The following is a 12,718-nucleotide window of genomic DNA, read 5'->3' on the forward strand; positions in this document are numbered from 1 at the left end:
GCCTTGTTAATGTGTTTGTTACTATTTCCTTTTTATTTAGCAAATATTTGTCTTTTTATCTCTGCATTGTTGGGAACGGGCTCGTAAGTGAGCGTTTTCCAGGAAAGTCTACACCTGTTGTATTTGACGCATGTGACCAATAACATGTGATTTGTGTGCTGCTCCTCCAGGCACCAATGAGTCTGCGTTTGACCAGCTGGTTCTGACTCTGGCCTGGGACCGGGTGGACATCGCCAAGAACCATGTGTTTGTCTACGGACAGCAGCTACTGGTACGTCTATCTGTGTGTGGCTGGCTGGCTCTCTTTGTCTCTGTCTCTGGCTGGCTGGCTGGCTGGCTCTCTTTGGCTCTGTCTCTGGCTGGCTGGCTGGCTGGCTCTCTGTTTATGTGGCTGGCTGGCTCTCTTTGTTTCTGGCTGGCTCTCTTTAGCTCTGTCTCTGGCTGGCTGGCTCTCTCTGTTTATGTGGCTGGCTGGCTCTCTTTGTCTCTCTCTGGCTGGCTCTCTTTGGCTCTGTCTCTGGCTGGCTGGCTGGCTCTCTTTGGCTCTGTCTCTGGCTGGCTGGCTCTCTCTGTTTGTGGCTGGCTGGCTCTCTCTGTTTTTGTGGCTGGCTGGCTCTCTTTGTCTCTGTCTCTGGCTGGCTCTCTTTGGCTCTGTCTCTGGCTGGCTGGCTCTCTTTGTCTCTGTCTCTGGCTGGCTGGCTGGCTGGCTCTCTTTGGCTCTGTCTCTGGCTGGCTGGCTGGCTCTCTTTGGCTCTGTCTCTGGCTGGCTGGCTGGCTCTCTCTGTTTATGTGGCTGGCTGTCTGTCAAGACTGCATCTATTATGAATGTGCTGTTCATCAGTATCAGCCTAAACGAACAAATGTAATTTAAACCCCAAATATCTCCTAAGCTAGCCACTCCAGAGTCAGTGGTCCTATATGAGCCAAGGGACAGACTACAGCAAGGCTGCCAGTAGACTGTTTATTTTCACTAGTCTGAACTGGTCTGGTGTATTTATTCATTGTTAGTGCAGTCAATGTTGGATCCTTGTTGAGAGGTGTGTGTGTGTGTGTGTGTGTGTGTGTGTGTGTGTGTGTGTGCGCGCAGGTGGGTTCGTTGGAGCAGGCCATGCTGGATGCCTTAGTGATGGACCGTGTGGAGTTTGTGAAGCTCCTGATTGAGAATGGAGTTAGCATGCACAGGTTCCTTACCATCACACGGCTGGAGGAGCTATACAACACGGTAACACACACACACACACGGCTCCACAGGGCTCTATGCTGGTACCATTACTGTTCTCATCACACGTGCAACCTCTCAAATCTAACGTTTGATTCGTATTCTGTCAAATCATTTCTAAACAGTCTGTTTATCCATGGTCCTGCTGGGCATCATGTTTATCTGTGTCTCTGCTGTTCCAGAAACAGTCCCCTACCAATCCCACGCTCTTCAACCTCGTAAGGGATGTCAAACAGGTACGTCTTTGACTTCTTGTCAACCATTGATTGTCAACGTTTGAATTAATTTGAACAATATTAATTGATGATGATGGTGTTGTTGATTAGTATGGCTCACTATGACTAATTGTTTCCAGGGTAATCTCCCCCCAAACTACAAGATGACCTTAATTGACATTGGCCTGGTGATAGAGTACCTGATGGGCGGGACTTACAGGTGCAACTACACCAGGAAACGCTTCAGGATCATCTACAACAATCTCCATGGCAACAGCAGGGTAAGGGTTAACGGTTAGTGTTGAGGGTTGAAGATAAAAGGTTAAACCGTTAGTTTGCTTCAGGGTCAAGGGTTTAACTCATTGTTCACACAGGTTATTTTGATCTTTCACTGATTGATTCATTTAGAGTAATGGTGAAAGTAAACAGTTCTCTATCTTTTTCTCTGTCTCTCTCCAGAGGTCAGGTCGCCACTCTGCAGGGCCTGGGTCCCACCTGAGGAAGAGCCAAGAGTCGTTCAGTATCCAGGCCGACAAGAAGGAGAAGACCAGGCACAACCACTTCATCAAGACTGCACAGCCATACAAACCCAAGGTACACACGCACAACATGGAGAGTCATATTTGAGAACACACTGTGACTTGTGTGATGGCAAGAAACAGCCTGTCCACTGATGACCTTGTGGAAATCTATACCAATGTAATCCGACCATGCCTGGAGTATGCCAGTGTGTTGCTGGTAGGCTGCACAAAGATGCTGCACTGGATAGGGTACAGGAAAGGACAAGCAAGATAATAACAAAAACAGAGACATCCCACTGACCCTTCCACCACTACAGCCATGGAGAGAGCAAGCAGCAGTAAGATTGGTCACTGACATGCACCAACCTGACCACTGTCTACAGGATCTCCTACCACAGAGAAGGGGAGAGTACTGGCAGAGTCCTCCGCAACCAGAATCAACTGTCCAGCATCAACGCAAGGACAAATAGGCTGAAAAATTCTACCATTGACATCTGCCACCAGACCTTTTAATAACAAAATGTGTCACTTTAAACTGTAATTTCTTGTAAGATTTTTTATATTTTTTATCTAGTGTAGTGTCTTGTTTTTGAACTATTGTCTGAATGTAACTGCATTCTGCATTATTCTTGTTGACTGCGAGCATGAATGAAATAAATCAAATCACTACAAACCCAAGGTGTGTACGTACACACACACACACACACACACACACAATCAGCCATACAAACCCACAGAACTGAGCCATCAGATTACATTCAAATCCCCCTCTTGACACCCACCCCTCTCCCTCTTAGTTGGAGTCGGCGACAGACCAGTCCAAGAAAAAAGCCAAGGAGGAGATAGTTGACATCGACGACCCAGAGACACGCAGATTCCCGTACCCGTTCAATGAGCTGCTGATGTGGGCCGTCCTGATGAATAGGCAGAAGATGTCTCTGTTCTTCTGGCAGCATGGGGAGGAAAGCATGGCCAAGGCCCTGGTGGCCTGTAAACTCTGTCGCTCCATGGGCTATGAGGCCAAGAAGAGTGACGTCGTCGACGACACCTCCCAGGAACTCAAGGACTACTCCAAGTATGACACATTACACACCAAATAACTAGGACACTAAAATCCTCACTAATACTCAAGACTACTATAATATGTGACAGATTACATACTAATACTTTAAGTACTCCAAGTATGATGCATTACTACTAGTAGTCACTAACACTCAAGGCTACTTGAAGTATGAGTATTACTGAGTATTAGTATGTAATGTATCAGACTATTTTTGTGAGTGAAGTGACTGATGTTTGACGTTTTCAGTGAGTTTGATACCGTGGTATGTGTGTGTCATGTTCAGAGGGATGATGTCTGTAGTAATGTAGGTTTGATGATGATTATTATTTCATAGTGAATTTGGCACCCTAGCAGTGGACCTCCTGGAGCAGTCGTTCAGACAGGATGAAACCATGGCGATGAAACTGCTGACCTACGAACTGAAGAACTGGAGTAACAGCACCTGTCTGAAGCTGGCCGTGTCGTCGCGGTTACGACCCTTCGTGGCTCACACCTGTACCCAGCTGCTGCTGTCAGACATGTGGATGGGACGACTCAACATGAGGAAGAACTCCTGGTACAAGGTGACACTGCCCAGCAATGCAGTGTATATACACACACACACACACACACACACGCAATAGTGTTCGACAGGTTTCTGTGCTTGGATGGTAATTATAGATGTATTATGTTTTTCCAGGTGATTCTCATTATCCTGGTCCCTCCTGAGTAAACATAAATAAACATATACAATAAATACATTTTAAAAAATCTAATATTAATATAATAATGTATATATCTCTAGGTGATCCTCAGTATCCTGGTGCCTCCTGCCATCCTCCTGTTGGAGTACAAGACAAAGGCAGAGATGTCCCACATCCCTCAGAGTCAGGACGCCCATCAGATGACCATGGAGGACAGCGAACACAACTTCCAGAACACCACCGACAACATACAGATGGTCAGAATCAATATGACAGAGTTCATCTCATCTGTTATCTTAGTTTATGTTGTATTTTCTTATCTTACTGTGTCTGTTCTGGCAAGTACACTGGTGCTACTGGTATTCTGATGATCCTGGGGTTTAGCTATGAGGGGTAGCTATGCTGGTTCTGGGGTTTAGCTATGAGGGGTAGCTATGCTGGTTCTGGGGTTTAGCTATGAGGGGTAGCTATGAGGGGTAGCTATGAGGGTCCTGGGGTTTAGCTATGATGGTCCTGTGGTTTAGCTATGAGGGTCCTGGGGTTTAGCTATGAGGGTCCTGGGGTTTAGCTATGCTGGTCCTGGGGTTTAGCTATGAGGGGTAGCTATGCTGGTTCTGGGGTTTAGCTATGAGGGGTAGCTATGAGGGGTAGCTATGCTGGTTCTGGGGTTTAGCTATGAGGGTCCTGGGGTTTAGCTATGCTGGTCCTGGGGTTTAGCTATGAGGGGTAGCTATGCTGGTTCTGGGGTTTAGCTATGAGGGGTAGCTATGAGGGGTAGCTATGAGGGTCCTGGGGTTTAGCTATGCTGGTCCTGGGGTTTAGCTATGAGGGGTAGCTATGCTGGTTCTGGGGTTTAGCTATGAGGGGTAGCTATGAGGGGTAGCTACGAGGGTCCTGGGGTTTAGCTATGCTGGTCCTGGGGTTTAGCTATGATGGGTAGCTATGCTGGTCCTGGGGTTTAGCTATGAGGGGTAGCTATGAGGGGTAGCTATGAGGGGTAGCTATGAGGGTCCTGGGGTTTAGCTATGATGGTCCTGGGGTTTAGCTATGAGGGGTAGCTATGCTGGTCCTGGGGTTTAGCTATGAGGGGTAGCTATGAGGGGTAGCTATGCTGGTTCTGAGGTTTAGCTATGATGGTCCTGGGGTTTAGCTATGAGTGGTAGCTATGATGGTCCTGGGGTTTAGCTATGATGGTCCTGGGGTTTAGCTATGAGGGGTAGCTATGTGAGAGAGAGGGTTGGACTGCAGTTCTGTTAATTCATGGTTTCTTAATTTCTGGTGCTGTGGTCTGTTTTCAGTCTGCATGTATATATATGGACATCTACATATGCATACATGTCTATACAGTCTATTAAAGAGGCGTTATTAAACATGAATCTTCTCCAGGACGTGTTCCAGGAGGCGAAGGCGGATGACACCGTGGAGGTGAAGGATGAGGCGGAGACACAGGTCCGCTCCCGAAGACTTCCTCTAACCAGGAAGTTCTACGCCTTCTACCACGCCCCCATCGTCAAGTTCTGGTTCAACACGGTATGACGCCCTAACCCCTGGCTCTACCCCCTCCATGTGAGCTGACTAGCAGACACTCTGGGCCTTACTATGTTTAATGGTACAGCAGAGTTCTGACTACCAAGGTTTCCCCTGTGGAGCCGCTAAGCAGCTTGAATGGAAGGGATGTTTCCTTTCTCCTCGTGGGATATTTCCTGTATCCTCTCTGTGTGTGTGGATGAGTTCGTTTTGCATCGCTTTGTGTCCCGGGTGGGTGGAGATTTCCCGTTCGAAGCAATGTAATGTAACGGTCTAAAAATGAGCACAACTCGCCCAGTGTGTGTACTCTGAGACCGGTGAGGGCTGACATGAAACGTGTTCATGTTGAGAGGACAGAGGGAGGCTGGGGCGTGTGTGTACTTTTCCAGAGCTCTACCTCCCACCCCCTGCATACTTCACACACACACACGTACCCTCAGGTGGTTTTCCAGGTGCCCTGGCTTCATTTGCATGTTCTGATAGCATCAGTAGAACAGTCCTTAACATAACTATAGCTGCTGTACCCAGATCAATGCTTATCTACCCCACAATCAACATCAACATAATTATGCTGCCTGCCACACAATGATCCAGCTCTCACTGCATGTCTGTCACATGATCTCTGCTTCCACATAATAACCCTGCCTGCCTCAGTCAGCACTGATCCCCACACTGATCAGTCTCAGTTTAGTCACGGCCCTCCAACAGCCACACACACCCTACCTAACCCCCGGGCCATAGTTAGAATGACTGATGTCTAGGGTGGGTCTGTATAATGGCTGAGAGGTGTTGTTGAATGCTGTAGTTTCCTCCACTTCATGCTTCACTAGTCAAGCTCACAGTGTTCACCTTTAAAAAGACCTGGGGGTATGTCACAAAGCAGGAACAAAGTAGGACTGCTGATATAGGATCAGTTTAGCCTTTTAGGTCATAATGACCCCTACAGATCAGACTTTTTCAAACCTCTCCTCTGACGGCCCTAAACTAGCACACCGGTTTTACCTGGTCGAGGGCTTGATGATAAGTTAACTAGTTGATTCGGGTGTGCTAGTTCTAGAATAGTTCAAATACATGGAATATCTGGGGGTCTCTGAGAAAAGGTTTGAGAAGGGTTGATATAGATTTTAAATAAGATTATATGGATGGGGGGACACTTTTTAAATATGGGCCCTGTGCATTGTCTTGGACAAGGGTTTAGTAACAATGAAGAAGCATTTTCAATCAGCTTTACGCTTACCTGGTACTTTCTGTATTAGAGTGCGTGTGTGTTACCAGTATCGATACTGGTATCACAATACTACAATACCAGTATCACAATACTACAATACTACAATACCAAAACAAACACAAAGCAGACTTCACTCTGTGGTGCTGTTGTACAACAGTGTGTGCTATAGATTGCAAAATAAACAAATGTGACTCAGTGACAACATAAGGTCGTTTTTTTCCAACATTAGGACTGTTTTCCTCAAGTAGTTAAGTCTGCTTCATTTTTCCTTTCCTTCCTTACTTCCTAGTATCGCGGTACTGGTATCGTGATAACCATAATTTAAGGTTTATGTGTGTGTTGTGTGTCTCCTGGCTAGCTGGTGTACGTTTGTGGGTCTGTATAATAGCCTGTGTATGGTATGTAAAGGTGTGTGTTGTGGGTCTGTATAATAGCCTGTGTAAAGGTGTGTGTTGTGGGTCTGTATCATAGCCTGTGTAAAGGTGTGTGTTGTGGGTCTGTATCATAGCCTGTGTAAAGGTGTGTGTTGTGGGTCTGTATAATAGCCTGTGTAAAGGTGTGTGTTGTGGGTCTGTATCATAGCCTGTGTAAAGGTGTGTGTTGTGGGTCTGTATAATAGCCTGTGTAAAGGTGTGTGTTGTGGGTCTGTATCATAGCCTGTGTAAAGGTGTGTGTTGTGGGTCTGTATCATAGCCTGTGTAAAGGTGTGTGTTGTGGGTCTGTATCATAGCCTGTGTAAAGGTGTGTGTTGTGGGTCTGTATAATAGCCTGTGTAAAGGTGTGTGTTGTGGGTCTGTATCATAGCCTGTGTAAAGGTGTGTGTTGTGGGTCTGTATCATAGCCTGTGTAAAGGTGTGTGTTGTGGGTCTGTATAATAGCCTGTGTAAAGGTGTGTGTTGTGGGTCTGTATCATAGCCTGTGTAAAGGTGTGTGTTGTGGGTCTGTATCATAGCCTGTGTAAAGGTGTGTGTTGTGGGTCTGTATAATAGCCTGTGTATGGTATGTAAAGGTGTGTGTTGTGGGTCTGTATCATAGCCTGTGTAAAGGTGTGTGTTGTGGGTCTGTATAATAGCCTGTGTAAAGGTGTGTGTTGTGGGTCTGTATAATAGCCTGTGTAAAGGTGTGTGTTGTGGGTCTGTATAATAGCCTGTGTAAAGGTGTGTGTTGTGGGTCTGTATAATAGCCTGTGTATGGTATGTAAAGGTGTGTGTTGTGGGTCTGTATAATAGCCTGTGTATGGTATGTAAAGGTGTGTGTTGTGGGTCTGTATAATAGCCTGTGTAGGGTATGTAAAGGTGTGTGTTGTGGGTCTGTATAATAGCCTGTGTATGGTATGTAAAGGTGTGTGTTGTGGGTCTGTATAATAGCCTGTGTAAAGGTGTGTGTTGTGGGTCTGTATAATAGCCTGTGTAAAGGTGTGTGTGTGTTTTCCCCTGGATAGCTGGCGTACCTGGGCTTTCTGATGCTGTACTCGTTTGTCGTTCTGGTCCGGATGCCCGAGTTTCCGTCTCCTCAAGAGTGGGTGGTCATCCTCTACATATTCACCTCCGCCATCGAGAAGATACGAGAGGTACGCTAATGCTGCTCCCTGCATCAATATGTTTATGTTCCAATTGGCATTGTATTTGCTATATAGTGCACTGCTTTTGCCATTTGAAATGGACCCTATGACTTCATTTGTATGAGAAGGACAAGACACTTACCCAGCTATCTTTGTCTCTCAGAGGATTCAATACAATTTGTTTAGTTCAATTTGCTTTAAACAAGCTCCTTATTCTTCTAGTTGACAGTTTAAACAGAGAAGTACTGACTCCAAATTCATGATAGAATATCTCTCCATTTCTATCACTTTGTTTCCATTGTTGATTTGATTTGAGCTCTCAGTTCACTGGATGCACTCATGTCCTATTGTCTGTTCTGTTTCTTTGTAGATGTTTATGTCTGAAGCTGGGAAGATTAGCCAGAAGGTTAAAGTCTGGTTCAGTGACTATTTTAACCTCTCAGACTTCCTGGCTATTGTCACCTTCTTTGTGGGCTTTGGATTGAGGATTGGAGGAGAGGATGTGCTTGTCCCAGGCCGGACTGTGTATTGCTTGAATATCATCTTCTGGTACGTGAGACTCCTAGATATTCTGGCAGTCAACCAGCAAGCAGGACCGTATGTGATGATGATCGGTAAAATGGTGAGTTATTTTTTCCCTTAATGCTTTACTAATCCAAAATCGTTTTTCAACTGTATCAAATTGTATTTGTCACATGCGCCGAATACAACTGGTGTAGACCTTACAGTGAAGTTGCTTACTTACGAGCCCTTAAAACTTCTTAGGGCTGAGATCCCGCTAACGGGATCGATATGACAACAGCCAGTGAAAGTGCAGGGCGCCAAATTCAAACAACAGAAATCTCATAATTAAAATCCCTCTAACATACAAGTATTTCACACCATTTTAAAGATACACTTCTTGTTAATCCCACCACAGTGTCCGATTTCAAATAGGCTTTTCGGCGAAAGCACCACAAACAATTATGTTAGGTCAGAGCCAAGTCACAGCCATTTTTCCAGCCAAAGAGAGGAGTCACAAAAAGCAGAAATAGAGATAAAATCTATCACTAACCTTTGATGATCTTCATCAGATAACACTCATAGGACTTCATGTTACACAATACATGTATGTTTTGTTCGATAAAGTTCATATTTATATCAAAAAATCTCAGTATACATTGGCGCGTTATGTTCAGTAGTTCCAAAAACATCTGGTGATTTTACAGAAATACTCATCATAAATGTTGATGAAAATACAAGTGTTATACATGGAACTTTAGATACACTTCTCCTTAATGCAACCGCTGTGTCAGATTTCAAAAAAGCTTTACGGAAAAAGCAAACCATGCAATAATCTGAGTACGGCGCTCAGAGCCCAAACAAGCCAAAAAGATATCCGCCATATTGTGCAGTCAACAGAAGTCAGAAATAACATTATAAATATTCACTTACCTTTGATGATCTTCATCAGAATGCACTCCCAGGAATCCCAGTTCCACAATAAATGTTTGTTTTGTTCGATAATGTCCATCATTCATGTCCAAATAGCTCCTTTTGTTAGCGCGTTTGGTAAACAAATCCAAACTCACGAAGCGCGTTCACTAGGAGCAGACAAAGTCAAAAAGTTCTGTTACAGTCCATAGAAACATGTCAAACGAAGTATAGAATCAATCTTTAGGATGTTTTTAACATAAATCTTCAATAATGTTCCAACCGGAGAATTCCTTTTGTCTTCAGAATTGCAATGGAACAGAGCTCGCTCTCACGTGAACGAGCGTGGCCAGCTCGTGGCTCTCTGGCAGACCTCTGACTCATTCCCCTCTCATTCGGCCCCCCTTCACAGTAGAAGCATCAAACAAGGTTCTAAAGACTGTTGACATCTAGTGGAAGCCTTAGGAAGTGCAACATGAACAATATCCCACTGTATCTTCAATAGGGAATGAGCTGAAAAACGATCAACCTCAGATTTCCCACTTCCTGGTTGGATTTTTTCTCAGGTTTTTGCCTGCCATATGAGTTATGTTATACTCAGACATCATTCAAACAGTTTTAGAAACTTCAGAGTGTTTTCTATCCAAATATACTAATAATATGCATATATTAGCAACTGGGACTGAGTAGCAGGCAGTTTACTCTGGGCACCTCTGGGCACCTTATTCATCCAAGCTACTCAATACTGCCCCCAGCCATAAAAAGTTAATCAACAATGCTTTAAGAAGTTAAGTAGAAAAGTGTGTTAAGTAAAAATGGATAAGTAGAAAAATAATAATTTTTAATAATAAAATAATTAAACAGCAGCAGTAAAATAACAATAGCGGGGCTATATACAGGGGGTACCGGTTAATTGAGGTAATAAACAAAAAAAGTAAACTGCTTTTATTTTCAGCCAACTTAACATGTGTAAATATTTGTGTGAACATAACAAGATTCAACAACTGAGAGAAACTGAACAAGTTCCACAGACATGTGACTAACAGAAATGGAATAATGTGTCCCTGAACAAAGGGGGGTCAAAATCAAAAGTAACAGTCAGTATCTGGTGTGGCCACCAGCTGCATTAAGTACTGCAGTGCATCTCCTCCTCATGGACTGAACCAGATTTGCCAGTTCTTGCTGTGAGATGTTACCCCACTCTTCCACCAAGGCACCTGCAAGTTCCCGGACATTTCTGGGGGGAATGGCCCTCACCCTCCGATCCAACAGGTCCCAGACGTGCTCAATGGGATTGAGATCCGGGATCTTCGCTGGCCATGGCAGAACACTGACATTCCTGTCCTGCAGGAAATCACACACAGAACGAGCAGTATGGCTGGTGGCATTGTTATGCTGGAGGGTCATGTCAGGATGAGCCTGCAGGAAGGGTACCACATGAGGGAGGAGGATGTCTTCCCTGTAATGCACAGCATTGAGATTGCCTGCAATGACAACAAGTTCAGTCCGATGATGCTGTGACACACCGCCCCAGACCATGACGGACCCTCCACCTCCAAATCGCTCCCGCTCCAGAGTACAGGCCTCGGTGTAACGCTCATTACTTCGACGATAAACGCAAATCCGACCATCACCCCTGGTGAGACAAAACTGCGACTCGTCAGTAACGAGCACTTTTTTGCTGGGTTTGTGCTTGTAGGCGACGTTGTTGCCGGTGATGTCTGGTGAGGACCTGCCATATAACAGGCCTACAAGCCCTCAGTCCAGCCTCTCTCAGCCTATTGCGGACAGTCTGAGCACCGATGGAGGGATTGTGCGTTCCTGGTGTAACGCGGGCAGTTGTTGCCATCCTGTACCTGTCCCGCAGGTGTGATGTTCGGATGTATTGATCCTGTGCAGGTGTTGTTACACGTGGTCTGTCACTGTGAGGATGATCAGCTGTCCGTCCTGTCTCCCTGTAGCGCTGTCTTAGGCGTCTCACAGTACGGACATTGCATTTTATTGCCCTGGCCACATCTGTAGTCCTCAGGCATACGGCACGTTCATGCAGATGAGCAGGGACCCTGGGCATCTTTCTTTTTGTGTTTTTCAGTCATTAGAAAGGCCTCTTTTAGTGTCCTAAGTTTTAATAACTGTGACCTTAATTGCCTACCGTCTGTAAGCTGTTAGTGTCTTAAAGACCATTCCACAGTTGCATGTTCATTAATTATTTATGGTTCACTGAACAAGCATGGGAAACAGTGTTTAAACCTTTACAGTGAAGTTATTTGGATTTTTACGAATTATCTTTGAAAGACAGGGTCCTGAAAAAGGGCCATTTCTTTTTTTGCTGAGTTTATGTGCATGTAGGTAAAGTGCCTATGCATAGATTATAAACAGAGTAGCAGCAGTGTAAAATAGGCGTCTGGGTAGCTCTTTGATTAGCTGTTCAGGGATCTTATGGCTTGGGGGTAGAAGCTGTTAAGAAGCCTTTTGGACCTAAACATGGTGCTCCGGTACCGCTTGCCATGAGGTAGCAGAGAGAACAGTCGACTAGGGTGGCTGGCGGTTCAATGCTGACATTTCAATTTATATCTAAATGTTTTATATATCAGTGATAATGTACATCAACTTATTTTATATAGTGATAATGTCAATGTCTATTACAATTGAGTTGTCAATTCAATTGTCTATTACGATGACATTTATATTATGTATAGAGCTGACAATGTACAGGTAACTGCCAAAATAAAGAAAACACCAACATAGAACACTAGTCACTTTAACAATGTTTACATACTGTTTTTACCCACTTTTTAGAGCCCTGCACAGGCATTAATCTGAAGTCCAAGCCCTACCCATGCTCGCGACGTTCAGGCCTTACCCTACCCAGGCCCGGTTGGCTTCTGCCAAATTAAGAGCCGGCCCTGCCCGAAACCAGAAATAACTTCCTCCGTTTAGTAAATCCCTTAGCTGCTCGTCTCTGTCTGTCACTCACTCCCTACGCGAATCTCACTCTGCATGTACTCTAAGTATCCATAGCAACGGGTCCACTGGGCTGCTCTGCTCAATGAAGAGACATAAGAGAACAGTTTGCTGCTTTTCATCACTCTAAACTCTGACAAACCTCAAGGAACAGTATTTTCTCTGAAATAATCTCTCCTGTAGTATATATTTGACACGGTTGAACAATACCCAATTTATATGTATATACTGTATTCTAGTCATGGCTCATCCTATATACAGGAACTACAGCTATACACATTTTCTATTCATATACTGTCCTTACACACTGAAAAATAGCTCAAA

At 44.8% G+C, this 12,718-nt stretch overlaps 1 protein-coding gene across 7 annotated transcripts in view; it reads left to right on the plus strand.

Moving 5' to 3' along the window:
- Positions 1-12,718, plus strand: part of LOC120024697 (transient receptor potential cation channel subfamily M member 7-like) — an 81,804-nt gene that overhangs the window by 38,882 nt on the left and 30,204 nt on the right. For 6 of the 7 annotated variants that reach the window (XR_005472930.1, XR_005472929.1, XM_038968946.1 and 3 more), the window contains 11 exons: positions 171-271; positions 1,088-1,222; positions 1,402-1,455; positions 1,575-1,715; positions 1,894-2,028; positions 2,753-3,030; positions 3,353-3,581; positions 3,803-3,958; positions 5,088-5,231; positions 7,898-8,026; positions 8,388-8,639. Coding sequence is in view for 5 of the 7 variants with exons in the window: in XM_038968946.1 (XP_038824874.1) it covers positions 171-271; positions 1,088-1,222; positions 1,402-1,455; positions 1,575-1,715; positions 1,894-2,028; positions 2,753-3,030; positions 3,353-3,581; positions 3,803-3,958; positions 5,088-5,231; positions 7,898-8,026; positions 8,388-8,639 (1,754 nt within the window). In the remaining 2 variants the exon portion in view is untranslated. Of the gene's footprint in view, positions 1-170; positions 272-1,087; positions 1,223-1,401; positions 1,456-1,574; positions 1,716-1,893; positions 2,029-2,338; positions 2,604-2,752; positions 3,031-3,352; positions 3,582-3,802; positions 3,959-5,087; positions 5,232-7,897; positions 8,027-8,387; positions 8,640-12,718 lie in introns of those variants that run through there. The other variant, XM_038968950.1, reaches the window with a different exon arrangement.

The sequence above is a fragment of the Salvelinus namaycush genome, chromosome 30, assembly GCF_016432855.1.
Source record: "Salvelinus namaycush isolate Seneca chromosome 30, SaNama_1.0, whole genome shotgun sequence".
NCBI classification, from domain to species: domain Eukaryota; kingdom Metazoa; phylum Chordata; class Actinopteri; order Salmoniformes; family Salmonidae; genus Salvelinus; species Salvelinus namaycush.